This window comes from Neomonachus schauinslandi, chromosome 8, assembly GCF_002201575.2.
Source record: "Neomonachus schauinslandi chromosome 8, ASM220157v2, whole genome shotgun sequence".
Taxonomy (NCBI): Eukaryota; Metazoa; Chordata; class Mammalia; order Carnivora; family Phocidae; genus Neomonachus; species Neomonachus schauinslandi.
The window spans coordinates 107909724-107928915 of NC_058410.1; the positions used below are offsets into that span (position 1 = coordinate 107909724).

A 19192-nucleotide genomic window follows, 5' to 3' on the forward strand; every position below is an offset into this window, starting at 1 on the left:
CTCAAAAAGGTTGAGATTAGTATTCCATAGGGTCCCTGAGTCCGTAACCTTCTCTGAGATGCTGGTGGTATTAGGCCCTAGAGAACAGGCGGAGGAACGGGGCGGGGAAAATCAATGCGGAGGTGTGTACGGGAATTAAGGGGTAACTGGTGGCTCTGTGCTACAGCCATGTAAAAATCTGTTTGCATAAGGGTAGGCTGGGTGCAGTGGGTAAAATGCAAACAGTCATGTGAAGGTGGTGACGGCTATGTTTTCCTTTAAACAAGTTCCTTGACATATATTCTAATGACTATTAGGAGAGCTTCACTTAATGCAAATGCAATCCTAATGCAGCCTCGTGCCTCCCCCCACCAGCCCATGGAGGGGTCTTAAAAGGCCACACGATTGTTTTCGAAATGCTTGAGAAAGCAGAGATGTGGATCTTCGCAAATTCCTTGATCAGGGACAGGGTGCTGCAGCCAGAAACAAGGCTGTCTGTCCTTCTGGACTCCTCCCTTACTTCTTGGATGAATCAGCCCACCTTCTTTATCCCCCGTGCCACCCCACCCCACCCCACCCCAGCAATGGGTCGTCCTCTATTTCTTGCCTTGTTCCTCCAAATGTAAATTGCTTTTGTCACAACCACATAGGACATTTATTACAAACACAGATTCCTGGGGTCCCACTCAGAATCACTGGGCTAGGACTTCCTGCAGGTCTGTATAAATGTGCAGGAACTGTAGCCAGCTCCTGGCCAGGGAACCCCCATGCTCCCTAGGGTTGGCTGTTGGTTCTGGCCTCCCCGCTCCCGGGGGCCCCTGACCTTGTGTTTCAGGCCAGACTGAAAGGTAGGAAGCCGTGAACCCCTGGAGCTGAGCGTACATTCCCTGCCTGGGGCAGGCTGGCACCAGCCTCCCGAAAGCTGACCTGGGCCTTGCAGGGGTGTGAAGGAGACTGTTGTTTACTCCTGTCCCCTGGAGGTGCCCTGCAGTTTGCCAGCAGGTCAGTGCACACATACACACCCATTATCCAAGCTCCTCTCGTCCCTGTGGTTCAACTCCAGAGGGCCAGGCTCTTCCTTGACCACAGCAGACCAGCTCCGGGGTGCCCCTTCTCTCCCAGCCAATACATTAGAAACAGTAACAATAATATTATCATTATTATTATCAGTTATTTACTGACCCAGGCACCATCCTAAAAACTACATATGTTAACAGAGTCAAAAGGCTCAGGTAGGTGAAAAGACTCAGGGCAGCTCAAATGTTGACGGGCATCCAGTCGCCTGGGGCCTTGTTAAGATCAGATTCTGACGCGGCAGGTTCTGGACAGGGGGACCTGAGAGTCCCCAGGCTCCCCAGGCGAAGTCCTCGGGCGGGTCTGCAGACCAAACTCTGAGCAGCGCACCGTAACTAGGAAGCTGAGGGCCGGTCTGAGGAGCAGCCTCCTCCAGGCCCCGCCCCCAAGGCCCCGCCCCTCCATCCCTCCCCACTCCTCTACCTGTGGCTTCCTGCTCAGGCCCAGCCCAAACTTCAGCGTCCCCTCTGCCCTTGGACAAAGGCCTCTCTCTGGTACCTGGGTCAGGCCTGCTGGGGCTTGCTGGGACAGACTGGCCTTTTCAGGTTCCTGTCATGTGGACCTGTTAATTAGCAAGGAAGGGCCTCATTAACGTCATTTGTGGGTTACATTTGTGGGGCCCACCTGCTGCTTCCCTGAAAGGCTGGGGCTCCTTAGTGACCAAGGATTGGATGTTTCATCTCCATGGGGTGGAGGTGGGGGGTCAATTTGGGGGTTCTGGGTTATTCTGTGTCAAGGCAACAAACTCCCTCGGCTACAGCCTCACCCCTTCTAAGCCCCTGGGATTAGACCCTGGGGTCAGTGCTCTTGCGGCCATTTGGGGGCTTCTGGAAATTTGGGGCTCCACACCATCACCCCAGCCCTCCTCTTGTCCCTGCCAGCTGCTCTCCTACCTCTGATTTTGGGAGGCTTCCTGCAACATAGGAGTAATGATCCCCATTGGACAGGTGGAGAAACAAAGCCTGAGAAAGTGCTCAGAAATCCTCAGGCAACACATTGAAGAGCCACCGTGTGACCCCCAGAGCTGATTCCTAGGTCCATTTGTTTCCTCTAGGCAGCATCCCGTTTTGAGTTTCTGGAAAAACAGGAGACGGCGGGTCTAGATGCCAGACCCCTGCATTATTCTCCTGCTGTGCTGGGTGTGGCCAGAGCGTTCTAGAGTCAGGTTGCCTGGGCTTGAATCCTGGCCCCTTTCCTTCACCGGCTGTGGGACCTCGGGCAGGGGACCTAACCTCTCTGAACCTCAGTTTCTTCATCTGCAAAATGGGGATAATAAGAGTGCCTCCCCCAAGGTTTGTGAATGGGAATATACAGAGCACTTCGAATCGCGCCAAGCTCATAATACATGCTTTTAATAGATGTTAGACGTTTGCATTTTTATTATTGATTTTCTCTCTAGCTCAGACCTGTCTAGGATTTGGAGAAAGAGCTAAAGGACGGTCCCAAGCCTCAGCCTCCATGGAGATCTGTGGCCGCTTTGGGGCTGGGCAAGGAAGAGCATTTTACCAGGCTTTCAACCCTGAACTTTGGGAGAAAAGAAATGCCAAAGACCAAGTGAGACGCTATTCCTTTTGGCAAGAAGGGGAGAAAGGGAGGGCTGGGAGGGAGGCAGCAACTGTGTCCAGGCTTCAGCTTCCCCAAAGCAGGCCGCCGCACCCATTCCACTGCACTCACACTCACACACACACACACACACACAGGAACGAGTAGGGGGAGAGGCGGCGGGCCATGTGCCGTAGGTAAGGCACTGCGTCATTTGTGCCTGCAGCCCAGCACTACAAGTCAGGCACCCTGTTTGGGTCCCAGCACGCGGCTGCTCTGCGACCTTGAAGCAGCCCCGCCCACACTGTGCTTCTGTCTTCCCATCTGCCAAGAGCAGCCCCAAATGTCCGCATTCAGAGTTCTCCCTGACAAGAGAACAAAGGGCCACTCGCCTCCCCGTGGCTCACACCCAGGGGTACAGCTATTTACCCTTAATTTGCTGTGATTCAAGCTCACAGCCAAACCCTTGCTGCAGCAAGCTAAGGTGGGGCAGAGGGAACGCAATGACGAGAATGGTGATGATGATGATAAGCAGCCCTCCTGATTACTGAGCAGAAATTATCTGCTGGGCGCTGTGCTCACCTGTTATACACTGTGTCTCTCACTCAGCCTCACCCAGCGCCCCCAGTCAGGATCACCACCCACAGTTACAAAGATGAGGAACAGCCTCCAAGAGACCTAGAAACATGCCCAGGACCCCACAGTGAATAAGTGATGGAGCCGGGACTGGAACCAGGCTCAGCAGGGCGCTGAACCCGCAGCCTGGCCCCCGCACCATCCTGCCTCCCCTCCCGGCTGGGGGGCTGTGGCCTGCCTGGGTGTCTCCTGGCCTTGCTTTGGCCTCCTCAGAGCCCACACAGCCTCAGCCTCAACGTAAATACCCCTCAAGCCAACGGCAGGGTGGGGTTCTCCCCCAAAAGGAGGCCGTGGAGGAGGGAGCTGCCATCCCCAGGTTGAGGTCTGAGGGGATGCCTTCCTGCTGAAACACATGTGGCCACCAAGAGTTATTTTTGAACCAGGTTTCTGGATATTAGATGGCATTTATGTGAGCTCAGATCCTTGAGGAAGCGTGAATGAGAAGCTGCCTTTGTTTCCTGTCAATCTATGAGAGACAAATGTAACCAAACGCAAAGGGATCCTGCACAGAATCCTGTCAGAAAGAGGATTTCATTTGGGGGGAAGCTGGGATTGTTTTAATGATCAGGTTTGGGTACGTGGAGGCAGATCCGAATTTCCTCCTCCATTATCACTGCGCTTGTTTGAGATGAGTTTGCCAGGCAGAGAGGCTTGTTTGTATCTTGACAGGGCTGTGGCCCACCTGGGGCTGGGGCTGTGCTCAGACCCCGCTCCCAGGGCCTCCCAAGGCTTCCTGGCTGCTGGAATTGCCCCCCGAAGACACCCCCTTTCTCTGAAGCTTCTGGGTCCATGGTGGCTCTCTCCACTTCCCTGCCTTCTGAATCCCGCTGGGATGTTCCTCAGGTGTCCCTCTGGGCCGTGTGGCAAGCTCAAGACCTCCGAGATCCCCAAGGACTCTTCGGGTGGGCAAGGGGCCGAGTAAAAAGACAGGCACAGAGGGAGTTTCTAGGTTTCAGGGTGGATAAGACACTAGGACAGCATCTTTTCTTACTGAGCATTCTCATCGTATCCTCAGAGGGCAAACTGTGCAGGCTCCTCTTTGTCACTCCCTCCACCTCCTCACTTCCCCTTCCATCCTCAAGAGGTGGCCTGGCCCTCCTTTACCTCATCAATTGAGGAGGGGGCTGCTTCTCAGGAAGGCCCATTCTAGCATCCCTGAGACTGTGATCGGAGCCGAGTTCATTTACTTCCATGGGAAAATCCACAAGTTGGACTCTATTGTCTTTCTGTTTAGTTTGGACCTTGATCTTGAGGCTTAGAAAGCCCCAGCCCTGACCTTGAACCTGTGGAGGACCCAGCTCATGGTGGTGGCCCCTCTTGCGTCGCCTGCTGGTGTGCCTTTACCAGTCAGGAACTGAGCCCAGGGACGTCTGGGTGGCTTAGTTGGTTAAGCGTCTGCCTTCAGCTCAGGTCATGATCCCAGGGTCCTGGGATCGAGCCCCGCATCGGGCTCCTTGCTCAGCGGGGAGCCTGCTTCTCCCTCTCCCTCTACCACTCCCCCTGTTCGTGCTCTCTCTGTCAAATAAATAAATAAAATATTTAAAAAAAAAAGGAACTGAGCCCAGGCATGAGGGGCCCAGGGAAAGTCTGGCAGGTTCTAGCCACATGTCTTTTGTGTTTTGGTTTTTCCTTTTTTTTCTTTCCTTTTTTTTTTTTTAAGATATTACTTATTTATTTGATAGAGAGAGACACAGCGAGAGAGGAAACACAGGCAGGAGGAGTGGGAGAGGGAGAAGCAGGCTTCCCGCCGAGCAGGGAGCCCCACACGGGCTCTATCCCAGGACCCCGGGATCATGACCTGAGCCGAAGGCAGATGCTTAACGACTAAGCGACCCAGGCGCCCCTGTTTTGGTTTCTTCTTAAAGCAACATACATTTATTATCTGAAGTTCTGTCGGTCAGGAGTCTGACACCGGTCTTATAGGGCTAACATTAACGCGTCTGTAAGACTCTGTTCCCTCCTGGAGGTTGTAGAGGAGAGTCTGTTTTCTTAGCTTCTGCAGCTTCTAAAGGCCACCTGCATTCCTTGGCTCGTGGCCCCTGCCGTCTTCAGAGCCAGCAGTGGCCAGTGGAGCCTTTCTGACATCACACTCCAACTCTGTCACCACACTTCCTGCCCTGACCCCTAGGCACACCTCTTAGAACTGGGGAACCAAACTGGATTTCCAAGAAGCACCCGAGTGGGGAGGAACCACTGGGGCCTTCCACCCCTGCCTCAGGCACAGCCTCTCGCCTCCGATGGGTTTCCCAGAGATTGCCTGTATTTTTAGAAAGGGTTCCCCTGCTGGGGCACCTGGGTGGCTCAGTCGTTAAGCGTGGGCCTTCAGCTCAGGTCATGATCCCAGGGTCCTGGGATTGAGCCTCGCATCGGGCTCCCTGCTTCTCCCTCTCCCACTCCCCTTGCTTGTGTTCCTGCTCTCGCTAACTCTCTCTGTCAAATAAATAAATAAAATCTTAAAAAAAAAAAGGGGGGGGGGGAGTTATCCCCTGCTGAAAACAACCACAAACCAAGACAACAGTGCCTCCCAGTCAGGGCTGAGTCATGGAATCTGTGAGGTGGTTAGAACCCTTGCACCTGCGTGGGGGTCAGATTCGGCTCGGCCCCAGCCTGAGCGTGCCCCCGGGCAAGCTTCACCTCCCGCCCCTCCCCAGAGCTGCTCCAGGGTCACAGCCAAGACTCTCTTACCCCCAAATAGCCACCCCCACCCCTCGCACCCCGTCCTCCCATCCACACCATGTATGTGGCGGGATTAGAATTCCCTACTCTGGAAGCAGGGCAGGTAATGGTTCAGATATCAACCCTGCAGCAGAAACCCCAGCTTCACCACTTACTCTGAGGCTTTGGGCAAGTTCTTAGACCTCTCTGTGCCCCAATTTCCTCATCTGTAAAATGGGGATAAGGACTGTCCCAATTGCATGGAACTGTTTTAAAAATTAAGTGAATGAATAATGTGCAAGTTGCCTAGAACAGTGCCTGGTCCATTAAAATTGCTCAATAAGTTTTACCTATTATTATATTATTACTACTATTACAGTGATCTCCTTGCCAGGGTGCTCCCTTCCAGAGCTTCTAGGCACACATCAATGTCATGACAATTCAGCTGTAGAAAGGAGTCTTCATAGACCCCAACACTAGTGCAAAGATGAGATGATTAGAGAAAAGGTCAGCCTTTCTCTGGGAGCCTGCCTTTCTTGCTATCTCTGTGTTAATCCCACCCCACCCCCAGTCCTAGGAAGGGCCCAGCAGCCATATCACGCACGTCGGATTTAGACCTTTGGTGTCCACACAGCACTATCTAGGCAATGTCCCGGGGGATCCTGGTGTCAACAGGCAAACTCTTAGAAGCCAGAGAGAATCAGGTGGGCCTTAGGGGTAGCCGTCGTCGGGTTTTCCCGTTATCTCTACTTTAGTGGTTTCTGATGGGGCCAGATCTGCTCTCTTATGTTTCCCCTCTCCTCCCCCACCTGCCCCCTGGCATCTTGATCTCCAGGCTCAGGTGCGGAGCCTGGTAGGGACTGGGCAACCATGTCTTCCTGGAGGGCACTGGGCAGGCCACTGCTGGGAACTGGAGTTACTGGAGACTGTGGCGCACACAGAAAACTTGTCATTTTGGCCCCTTTTCAGAGGTGGAGAATCGGGAATGTTCCAGCTGCTCTCTGCCTGGTGGGGCAGCACACAAAGGGCTCTGCATCCCGTTGCTGGGACGTTCTCAAGAGCCTTTGTGGCACATTCAAAACCCAGATTCTCACACAGAGAGGGGGCTGTGGCTGCAGGTGTGGGCATTTGGGGTGAATGTATTCGGATCTCAGGACTTCCCTGACAAGCCCAGTCTCTCTTGAATAAATCTTTTGGCTTTCTTTTTTTTTTAAAGATTTTATTTATTTATTTTGAGAGAGAGAGAATGAGAGACAGAGAGCATGAGAGGGAGGAGGGTCAGAGGGAGAAGCAGACTCCCTGCCGAGCAGGGAGCCCGATGCGGGACTCGATCCCGGGACTCCAGGATCATGACCTGAGCCCTAGGCAGTCGCTTAACCGACTGAGCCACCCAGGCGCCCAATCTTTTGGCTTTCTTGCAATTTGCTCCTGGAGTCAGGTGCAAAGGGAAAAGTAATCATGATTTGTTCAGTGTTCCAGTTACAGGATTCTGGTTCATTGAGATTTTGACCTTTCTTCTCTTTCCCCTTTGGCTATAGAGGAACCAAAGGTCCCTCATGCCCTGTTAAATGGGTGAAAGCCCTTGCTCATGACCAACATAGGAGGTCCACAGTGACCCTTGCTTCTAGGAGGTGACAGTATGAACCTGGGACAGACTATGAAACCCTATCAATGAGCATTAAGGGTCATGAGGAAGATTGGTTGAGGAAGTGTGAATGGCTTCTCACACCCTCCCCACTACTGTAGAAACAGCCTAGAACACAGACCCAGTAACTAGAGAAAGAGAAAGGTCTTTGTATCATCTTCCTACAGGGGAAGGGACCACATTTGTTGAGCACTTACTAAGTGTAGGCCACACTAACTCCTCATAACAGTCCTATAAGGTCAGCACTAACATCACTCCCATTGTACAGATAGGAAAACTGAGGCCCAGAGAAGTTACACAACACTGCCAGTAAGTAGCCGAGCTGGGATTTGTACTAGGTACAGGGACCCTACTGTCCCACTCCTTCTGCTCTGCCCCCACGGGTGAAATGCATGGAGCCATGCTCGCAACCATTGATGGTTTGGGGGATTAAGGAAGTCTTGAGTTAGAAGAGTCCAGAAGGTGGGTGCTGGGCCACTGGGAGCAGCAGGTGACCTCATCTGCTCTGCTTGTTCCAGATTAGAAATTCAAACACTTGAGAAAAAAAGCCACCTTGCGTTCCGCCCTCGCTCAGAGATAAGCTGTAGTTGGGGCATTGGCCACACTCTCAGGGCTCCTAAAGGAGGGACGACTTGTCGAAGTGTAGACCCAGGAGCTGTACAGGGGGTCAGGAGGAACATGCTTCTGGGGCAAGCTGAGGCCCCAAGAAACAGCCCCCTGGAGTCCCTCCCAACCCCACTGCAGTGGGCCCTGTGAGCACCCACGCCATTGACAGGATCTTGTTGTGTAAGAGGCGCTGAGCTGAGTCAGATGGGCCAACCACGGGGCCTGGCTCTCCTCCCTCGGAACTGCAGGGCAGATTAACTCAGTCGTCCCACATGCCTTTGATCTCCAGCTCATGGTCTCCTGCACTTGTCTCCTCCAGGTGGCATCTATTATGGAGACCATCGGTTTAACTCTGTGAGTGAGTCAGGAACAGCCACGCTGAAAGCTCGGCCAAGAGTCCGGCCCCTACTGACCTTCCTTCCGCTGGTGAGTGTGGTTCTGGGCTGGGGTCTGAGGGTCTGCTCTGGATGGGCCACCTCGGCTGCCGGAGGAGGCAGCCCCTCCTGCCCTAGCCCAAGTGGACATCAGCCTCACCCCCTGTTCATTCCCTTCCTTCCTGATGCCAACCCAGGGTGGCTCCTGGGAGGAGACGTGGCTGAGACTCATGGCAGGAAGGCTGAGACTAGGGGTGTCAGCTCCTCCGCGTTGAAACCCGAGGAGAGGTTATGGGGAACTTGTGTGCAGTGTCAGCACAGCGATGGGTACCTCTAGCTAAGCAGGATTCACATCCATGTTCCGCAAGCATGGACCACAGCCTGCTCTGTGCCAGGCCTTGCGTTGGATGCGGGCACGCAGAGATGACTGAGCCAGCATTGCTGCTCTCAAGGAAGGACAGGAGTGAGTAAACAGACTGTTGGAACATAGCTCAGAGCACCGGCAGCCAATCCAGGGTGGCCAGGAGGGCTTCCTGGAAGAGGGTAACACCTGAGCTGTCTGAAAGGACAAATAACAGTGACCCCTGGGAGAAGGGCATTTGGGACAGCATTGTTCATGGGTCTGAAGCTGCAGGAAACCAAAAACTCCCTTCTGGAGCCGTGGTTGGGCTTTTGTTTTTTGGGGAGGGAGAAAGACTCAAAATACCTGCTCTCTGACAGGTTCTATTGACTGAGACGAGTTCCTGGGTTTTCTGGGACAGTGTAGACTAGGCATGTCCAATAGAAATACAATGCAAGCCTCGTATGTCATTTTAAATTTTCTAGTAGCTACACTGAAAGTAAATAGAAATAGGCAGGATTAATTTTAATAATATATGTTACTTAATTCAATATATTCGAAAGATTATCATTTCAACATTAAATCGATGTTAAAAAATACTACTGAGATGTTTTACATTCAGATTAGAAATTCAGATTAGAAAGTCCGGAAATGGAATTTTTCATGCTAAGTCTTTGAAATCTGATGGACTGTACTTACACATACATCCCTGATGAGTGACATTTCACCATGGCCTGTGGCTACTGGACTGCACAGCTCGAGTCTAGAGCCTAAATTCTAGGTTCAGTCCTGCCTGTCAGGCCTGGCTCCTGGTTGGAACAATATTATGACCAGTGTCCATGAGGATTTGTGCCACCCAGACTGAGGAGGGATCTGGTCTCTAGCGCTGTCTGGCACAACCACCTCCGTCTCCGTCACCTGAGTTTTTGTGGTTTATCCAGCCTCACCAACCAGACCCTGAGATTCTAGATGGGAGACACTGAGTCTTATATTCTCCTGGCTGCATCCCCAAGGCCCGTAGGTGGAGGGCGGAGCACACAGACCTCTGGGAATGCAACTTTAACTTGTTTTCTACTTATAAAAGCAACTTGTGGTGGCTCAGTCAGTTAAGCGTCCGACTCTTGATTTTGGCTCAGGTCATGATCTCAGGGTCATGGGATCAAGCCCCACGTCAGGCTCCGTGCTGGGCGTGAAGCCTGCTTAAGATTCTCTCTTTCCCTCTGCCCCTCCCCTCCCCCTTTACACACAGTCTCTCTCTCAAAAACAAATAAAAATAAATAAATAAAAGCAACTTGTGGAAATTATAGGTAAATACAGAAAGTACAACACCACCAACAAAAAGGTATAAAGCAAAAGAGTCAGCCCCTGACTCTGTTTCTAGAGATGCATAAAAGTGTTACAGGGGTCATTGCCCCCATAAATGCAGGTGAAATAATTCTGAGATTTTTCTATTGCTGAAGGTGAATTAGATTCTCTCCCCTCACCTGGACCCAGGGCTGACCCACCCGCACCTGTTCTGGTTGCTAAAATATTGAAATAAAGGGATGTTGCCCCTGGAGTGGCTCCAGCCCCTAAAGGGGTAGTTAATGGCGGTGCGGCTGAGTTTGTTCTGATTGGCCGAAATCCTCTACCTAACCCCCCCACTTGGGGCCCTGCAGTAATTAGGGCCTGTCCCAGCCTTTCTGCCCTATCCCTTCTGGTTTGGGCAGAGCACAGGCAGGCAAGGCAGAAGGCTGTGGGGTGGGGTGGGGGTGGGGGTCGGCGGAGGGTGGGGGGAAGATAGTGGAGTGGGCTTGGCTGGCTGATCCGGCCTAGAGATCCAAGACTGCCTTCTGGGGGCCAGTCCTCCAGGCAAGCCTCTGAGCCAGTCAGGAGATGGGGGCTTTGCCCCAACAAATCCACCTTGCAGCTTGCAAGGTCCCATAAGGTGGCCTGGCCTTGGGATCGTGGCTTACACATACGGAGCCCTTATTGTGTGTCGGGCACCCTTCCAAGTGCCTTCAATGTGTTAACAGAGTCAACAGAGACACCGTATCAGGAAGGTGCTGTTATTAATTCCCATTTTGCAGATGGAGAAATTGGAGCACAAAATGGGAAAATAACTTGCTTAAGGTCACACAGCTCCTAAGTGGCAGAGCTGGGACTTGGAGCCCCACAGCCAGGCTCCAAGGTCCAAGTCCTATTCAGGCCATCCTATGCTCCCTTCCACCCACAATCTAGAAGCTTTTTTTTCTCTTCCGGCACCAGTTTGCAGAACCACCTGCATCTCTCTTGTCTGCCTCTATGAACCCCTGTCCAATAGCTGAGGCCTGCTGGACACCAGGGTCTCTTGCCTCTTTGGGGTCATAGACCCCTTTGAGATCTTGATGAGGCTATGGGCCACATCTATGCAATTTTGCTTACAATTTCAGCGGAGGCCCCTCTTACACCCCCAGAAGTCCACCTGTGATGCACCTCTAGATCAGGAACCCTTGGCCTGATGGCTCGTATCCTGGGGACATCCCTGGGCTCCCGATTCAGGTCACAAGATACACAGCAGCCCCAATATCCTTCATCACCTGCTCCTGGGTTGAGGGGAATCCAACTCCTCTCTAGGCTCTGGGCCAGGTCTTTTGCTTTCTTCCAGCTGGGGCAGGAGGCTGGGAGAATAAGCAGGAGGACAGAAGCTCCGTGTGGGTGTGGGTCCACACACAGATACACACTCGTGCACAGCCCGCCCCCACAGCCCCGCCAAGTTAAGGTGGGTGGGGAGCTGGGCCAGCGCCCAAGCCCTGCCTGACATTGTCCTGGCCGGGCCGGCCTCGCCCCTCCCTGTCCTCCCTTCCCATACTCAGAGTGCATTTCCCAGGCCAGGCTTCCCTGGGGCAGGGGAGGCGCAAGGCAGCAGTGCCCAAGAAACCAGGTGACAGGCCCGCTCTTCCTTGAGCTTTGCATGCACCTGAGCCACCTTCTGAACGCACCCTCAGCCCTTCACACGGGCCTGCGAAGGGATGGGTACAGGAGGGGAGGGCGAGGAGGAGGGCAAGGCAAGGGCAAATGCTTCTGACTGCTTCCTGGAGCCTCCTCACTTGATTTGACGTAGAAGGGCAGAGAACTAAGAAATACTTTCTCAGGCAGCCGGGGCCAGGAATGAAAAGTACCTCCGGATCCCTCCGTGACTGGGATGGGACCCAAGTGATCCTCAAGGAGCTGGCACCAGTCTGGGCGCTGTGGGTGGCTGAGGGCCAAGCCCTTCCTCTCCCCGGGCCCCTGGCTCCTCACCCATCCATGGGGGTTACACCAGATGGTCCTTCAGGGTCTCCCCAGCTGTGACTTTCTTTCTTTCTTTCTTTCTTTAAAGATTTTATTTATTTATTTGAGAGAGAGACTGAGAGAGAGAGAGCATGAGAGGGGGAGGGTCGGGAGGGTCAGAGGGAGAAGCAGACTCCCCGCCGAGCAGGGAGCCCGATGCGGGACTCCATCCAGGGACTCCAGGATCATGACCTGAGCCGAAGGCAGTCGCTCAACCGACTGAGCCACCCAGGCGCCCAGCTGTGACTTTCTATGTTAAGTAACTCCTAATGGAGAGGCAGGAGGCCCCCACAAGAAGCCAAGCCCCTCACAACACCCGGATCACTGCTTGAGCTGTTTCCTGCTGAAACAAAGGGCAACGTTCCAGCCACCCTCCTTCCTGCTCCGAGAGCTCAGAGGAACTGGATCAGAATCACCGTACTTCAGAACTGGGGAGGACCCTGGCGCTCATTAGGATGAGAAAACCCGGGCCTGGGGAGGGTCGGGTCCAGGTTACCCTGCTCAGTAGAGGCAGAGATGGGACCAGAGCCCGGGTTTCCTCCCAATCCAGTCCAGTCCACACCACTGGGGGCCTGGGCTGAGCGGAGGAAGGATCCTTTCTCTCCACTTACTGCTACCCCTGAGGGGAGGCCGGGCCCAGGGCTTGTACTTCTCTCTGGGGCTCCCTCTTGCCCTCCTCTGGTCTGAATCAAACCACATCCAGGGTGACGCATGTGAGGAATTAACAATTAAATGCCAATGTGGCAAATATATGGAAACTGGCTGGACAGGTCCCTAGGGGTGCCCCAAGCGGTGAGAGCTCCCTGGGTCACCCCACCCTATGAGTCAGGCAGGCCTGGCTGTGCCTGGGGAGGTGTCAGGCTGGGCCGGGGGCAGGAAGCTCCATCTGCTCTGGATCCCTCCCCCTATTCCTCTGCACCTGGAAGCTCGAAGTCAGCTGAATTTCTGCTTTCCACTCAACCCCCTTTCAGCTCATCTCTGAACTCAAGGTCCACACTTCCTTTGGGGTTGGGGTTTGAGCTCCTTAGGATGAACCAAGCAGGGCAATCATTGTTGGTTCTTGACTGATTCATGTGGCTGACATTAGCTGGAAGGGTTGCAGGGTGAGGGAGCACTGTGTGTTTGTGTGGGGGGGGTGGCAGAGGCCTGTAACAAGATGGCATACACGTGGAGCCTCCAATCCCCGTGGTAGCCCACCGCCTCCTCTAGCCACCTGGCTCCTTCCCTCACAGTGAGGGCCTCACCCTGAACGTCTACACCCTCATGCTACCCACAAACAGCACCCCCTCGGCCACACTATGGGCTCAGAGATATGCATACCCCCAGCTTGGGCTGCACTCAGGAAGACTAACTGGGGAAGAAGCTCTATAAGTGGACTCGGGGCCATTGAAGAAGGGGATTCTAGGGACCTTGGTGCCTGGAGCAAGGTCAAGAAGGGGGTGGTATGGGCTCTAAGGGCATGGCCCCTTGATCCCATAGACTCTTCACCCCGTAGGGAACCGGAGCAAGGCCCTCATGGCACAGAGCCAGGGGCAGGGCCCTGCGTTCAAGAGCGGTTTGGGATAGCAGGTAGGTTCAGAGGAAGATGGCCTCATTAGTGGAGATTCTTCTCTGACCCCCAGGAGGGAGTTAGAGCTGTGACAAAGGGTAGAGGCCAGGGTGGAGAAAGAAATCAAGGTCTTTTATAAAATGCTCACTGACTCTCCACTTCAGAGAAGCTGCTCTGTGGAGAACACACAGTTGCTTTTCTGGACCCTGTACCTCCTGCCCCTGGACAGCACCCCCTACCTCACACTGCTCTTCAAAGCCAAGCAACACCTAGCTGGGCGTCACGCAGCTTGGGACTTTGGAAGGGTTTCCTTGTGGCTCTCACTCTGGGGTTCCATCGCTCTGCTCCCCCAGCCTACAGTGGTTTCCCCCAATCATGGCCAACTCTAAATCTGACTCAGGGTCATTTCCTTTACCCCATGCAGCTCCATGCCCATCCTGTGGTGCCCCAGGAGCAATCTGGTGAGGAGGCTTGCATTCCACAATGTATGGCTAAGACTCAGAGTTGGCACACACCCAAGGTCAACCATGTGTTGCCCGTTGGCCCAGCCCCTGGTGACCCAGCCTTGGGGTTTGGCTGGAATCCCAGGCATGAGGATGTGTGTGTCGAAGGCAAGAGGAGGCCAAGAGGGTAGGGCTGGAGCCATCCGTGGAGTGAGTCCTGTCCCCCTGAGCGCTTGGTGGGACTCTGACCCTCTAAAACTTTAAGGGGAAGATAACCTACCCTCAAATAGTGAGCGTTTTCCACCTTTCCTCCTCAACTCTGAAATGTTTGTAGTCAAAGGGCAGGGATTTCCGGTGACCTAACTATGACCATAGGGAAGCATCTGTCTCTTCAGCTTCAACCAGAGGCAACAAGCTAGAGGCTGTACATGGAGCAGGTCTTGGAGACTTGGAGACACTGCTGACCACTGCGCTGTGTTAGGGCCTGAGGAAGGAAAGCCCGGGGGAAGGTGACGTTTCTGGAGTGCTAACTCTGCAGGATCTCTTTAGGTATGTGGTGGCCTCCGGCGTCCTAACAAACCTAAGGGAAGTGAAGTGAGATCATCCCCATTTTACAAATGAGAAAACTGAGCCTCAGAAGGCAAGACAAGGGCACACTTCTTGAGCACTGACCATGTGTCAGATATGGTCTTTGATTCCTTTGAGACAATGGAGTTAAATAAAGACCACCAGTCTGGTTTGTCTGACTCCAAAGTCATGAAAGAAAATGACAGAGCCCCGTTCCAGTTTTGACCCTGCACTTACCCCGTTTCTTTCATGTTATATTGTTTGTTTTGTTTTGTTAAGTAGGCCCAACGTGGGGCTTCAACTCATGACCCTGAGATCAAGAGTCTCACACTCTACCAAGTGAGCCAGCCAAGTGCCCCAAGTTCATTTTTTTAAAAAATAACTATTGTATTGGGTTTTTTGTTTTTTTTTTTTCCAATTATGAAAGACACAGACGTTCGTTGTTAAGAACTGAGAACTAGAGACACGTATAAGGAAGAAAATAAATATGAATAGTCTTGGAATTGCTTCCACCCCCATCCTCCCCAGCAACTAATCATTGCTGGATAACTTTCCAATATACCAGGCTGGGATGGTTTGTAAAAAGCTGCTTAGACTGAGCCAGGGAGCTGGGAGTGAGGTGGGATCAGCGATCTTAGGCTTCTAGGCGTTGTCCCGGTTTGGGGACAGGGAGGGCCTGAGGCCCAGTTTCAGGTGGAGGGCCCCACCCGACAGGGCTGGGGCTGGACTCTGCCCCAGGGGTCCACGCTCGGAGGCTCGGAGGCGGCGGAGCAGGGAGGGGCGTGGTCGTGGCCGGCCGCCCGCGGGCGGGGTGGGGGCGGTGCTCAGAGGCTCGTTGGCCTGTTCTCGGTTGGTTTCTCCGCGCACGGGGCGGTGTGGCCCTCTGTGGACGTGGGCTGCCATCCTCGAAGGGCCACACACCCCTCTCCCCTGAGTCTGTTTGAGGCTCATGCCAGCCCCTGTGGGCAGCGCACTGGGACACGGGGCTCTGTCATTTTCTCAGCGCGACGAGGGTCCAGCTCCTGGACTGACTGCGGCAGTCAGAGCCCCTTGTCTGAGGTCAGCAGTGACCTCAAGCCCAGCCCCGCCTTCTTGGCCTCACCCTGTGGCTGCTGGGAAAGCAGCTTCAGGAGCTCCTCCTTCATTCCACTTGCCTCTTCCCCTCCCCGGAGACACAGAATGATCCCGAGATCTGGAGGCAAGGGCGGACTTCTGTCCTAATCCCCTGTCATGGAGGCCTGGCCCCGAGTGCCCAGGCCACCGCATAAGGCACAGGGTGAGCGGAGTCACTGGCAGGACACCTTATGGGCCTGGACTCACAGAGCACCATGGTTGAAGTGATCCTTGGCAAGCGGTTACAGACGAGGCAGGGAGGCCCAGAGAGACAAGCGACTTTGCTCCGAGTTCGTTGGTGGTAGGGCTGGCTCCAGAACACAGACAGGCTTTCCACCTCTCCTGTATTCTTTCTTCCCCTCATTCACTCATCCAGGAGTTCATGCACTTAACAAACTTGTTGCGTTGTCCCTTCTGTGCCAAGCATGAACAAAGAATTAGCTGACACCTGACCCAGAAGGAGGCTGGGCTAGGGCAGCAGAGACGACACTCACCTATGATAGGTTCCATCTGTGCTCGAGGAGAAGCATGAGGGCAGGCTCCGAAGTTCCAGTTTTGACCCTGCACTTACTAGCTGTGTGACCTTGAGCAATGTTCCTCGCCTCTCCATACCTCAGAGTCCTCTTCTATAAAATACAAACAACCTACCTCTAAGGCTTACCTGAGGACTTACTAGGTTGCTACATGTCAAGTACTCACAATGGTGCCCAGAGGCACATAGTAGGGACCTACTAAGTGCCAGCTGTGGTAACGTGCACACAGGGTGCGGAACACACAGGGTAGAGAGATTAACTCAGGCTGGAGTTGCCAAGGAGGGCTTCATGGACCAGGGGCATTTACTCTGGGGTTTAAAGGATAACTAGGAGTTTCCCAGGCAAAGAAGAGCATCCCAGGCAGAGTCAGAGCAAGAGCAAGGCTGTGGAGACCTGAGAAGAATCAGGAATGAATCCCAAGCCCCCGCAGTGGTTCTTAACAGGTGGAGGAGGGAGGTGTGGCCGATCACCTAGGGGCTTTTTCAAGCTACTCACCCACCCACAGAGCCTCCAAATAGCCTCTTCAGAGTGTGGTCTCTGGTTTGCTGAGGATCCCTGCTGCAGGGAGCCCACTTGCTCATGACTGAGTCAGGTCCCCATGGACACTGGAGTGGGAAAAAGATGAGAACCCCTAGTTGGAGCCCTGGGTTTGTGGAGAGGGTAGGGAGAAGATGGCAGGAGCTGCAGAGGGGACAGCTTGTGAAAGTTCTCGAATGCCATGTGAAGGTGCTTCAGTTTTATCCTCTAGACCAGTGGCAGGTTTCTGAGCAGGGAAGTGACCTGCTTTGAGATGCATTTCAGAAAGACCATCCTGGCATGTGGTTTAAAGAATGCAGTGAGGCAGATGCCAGGCAAGTATCTGGAGACAATGATGGTAGTCTATCTATCTGTCTGTCTGGGTAAGAGACAGTGAAGACTGAAGAAGGGGCGAACTGGAGGGGTGGCAAGAAGAGAGGGACCTAGGAAATGCCTGGCAGAATCGGGTGACAAGTTGGGTGTGTGCATGATGACCGGGTGCCTGGAAAGACAGGGATATATAACTAGTTGTAGATCCTTGGGCAAGTCACCTAACCTCTCGGTGCCTGGGTGTCCTTTTCTGTAAAAGTCAGGTGGCAACAACAGCACCAATCTCATCAGGTTGTTGTGGAAAGTAAATGAGTTAAGAGATAGAAAACACAGAAAGAGCGCCTGATAAAGAGCAAGTGCCAGGGAATCAGCAACTGCCATTATTACTGCTGAGACTGGGAGTACTGGAGACGGTGGGAGAAAGATGGTGTGAGGTGCTGACATCGAACAGATGGGAAGCTCTGAGGCTCTCTCAGCACCTTCTCTTTCCATGGCCTTATCTTTTGTTTTAACCTTTTTTTTTTTAATTGTAAGATACATATAACATAAAAGTAACCATTGCAACCATTTAAAAATGTATAGTTCAGTGGCATTAAGTAACTTTTTCTTTCAACCAATCCTAATGGGCAGAAAAGTTACAGGAATAGTACAAAGAACTCTCTAGAGCCTTCACTCACATTCAGCACATTTGCTTTATTTGCTCCCTCCATCCTTGATATATATATACAATATTTCTTCCTGAACCATTGAGACATTGTATCCCTATACTCCTAAATACCTCACTGTGTGTAACCTAAGAACAGAGACATTTTCTGCACAATTACCAAATTCAGGAATTTAATATTGATATGATACTTCTATCTAATGCATGTTTATATTTTTATTGCCAATTGCCCCTTTAATGTTCTTCATGGCACACATCCCAGGATTGAGTTCAGGATCACACATTGCATTTAGGGGTCATGTGCAAGCCCTCTTCTTAAGGAGGCTTTCCCTCCGTTCTTTGAGGCTCAAGGAGGCAGGTCAGGGAATTCAGCACTCATGGAGGTAGCTGCTGTCTACACCAGTGCATTTGCCCACCGAAACATGGCACTGTCCCAGCCAGCTCCCTGGATCTCCCTGATGAGTGAAGGGAGTTCACCTTCTGGGTCTGTTTTTCTAGGACTAAGGTGAAAATCAGTATGTCTTTGCCTTGCCTGGAGACACAGCAGTGGAAGGGATGGCTAAGTGAGCTGCTGGGACTGTGTGGGAGTGAACAGAGGAGAACCACAGCAGCTCAAGCAGAGCAGTGAGGTGATGGGCATGTGCTGGGCCCCCCATGTCTGTGGGGAGAACCTGAGAAGCCTGACCTCTGCCTGCATTGTTGCTCCAAGGCTGCTCATGAGAGACTTCCATCCTGTGGTCTGGGGAGTCTACTGTGTTTCCAGAGTTCTTGAAGTTCCAAGGGTGGGATGGGCAGTAGGACCTGCGGCCCATAAAATCTGTCCATCTCCCTCTTCCACGCATAATTATACTGGAGCACCACGGGTGACCCAGAAGATGCTTCTAGGATTCCAGGCAGCTTAGCTTTGATTATTCACAATTTTTTCCCCTTTGTAGGAGAGAGGATTGGAAGAAATAAGCCTTCAGCTAACACTGGTTTCCTGGGTTAGGGATATTATCTCATTTTATCCTCATAACGCAAAGTAGGAAATATTATCTCCATTTTGTAAGTGAAGAAAATGGGTGATTTGTAGAAAAGGTGAGTCGCAGGGTCTAGGTTTGCACCCCGGCTCTGTGAAGGGACTTGAGATAATGTAGGTAAAGCTCTTAGTGTTGGCACACAGTAGGTATGTAAGCGATGGTTTATTTTTTTTATTTTTTATTTTAAAGATTTTATTTATTTGAGAGAGAATGAGAGAGAGAGAGAGAGAGCACATGAGAAGGGGAAGGGTCAGAGGGCGAAGCAGACTCCCCGCCGAGCAGGGAGCCTGACGCGGGACTCGATCCCGGGACTCCA

At 52.8% G+C, this 19192-nt stretch overlaps 1 protein-coding gene across 1 annotated transcript in view; it reads left to right on the top strand.

Annotated features, from left to right (window-relative positions):
* C8H6orf132 (chromosome 8 C6orf132 homolog) overlaps positions 1–19192 on the top strand; it is a 33841-nt gene that overhangs the window by 3174 nt on the left and 11475 nt on the right. The window contains exon 2 of the mRNA XM_021692012.2: positions 8457–8563. Within this exon, the coding sequence (XP_021547687.2) occupies positions 8457–8563 (107 nt within the window). The remainder of the gene's footprint in view (positions 1–8456; positions 8564–19192) is intronic.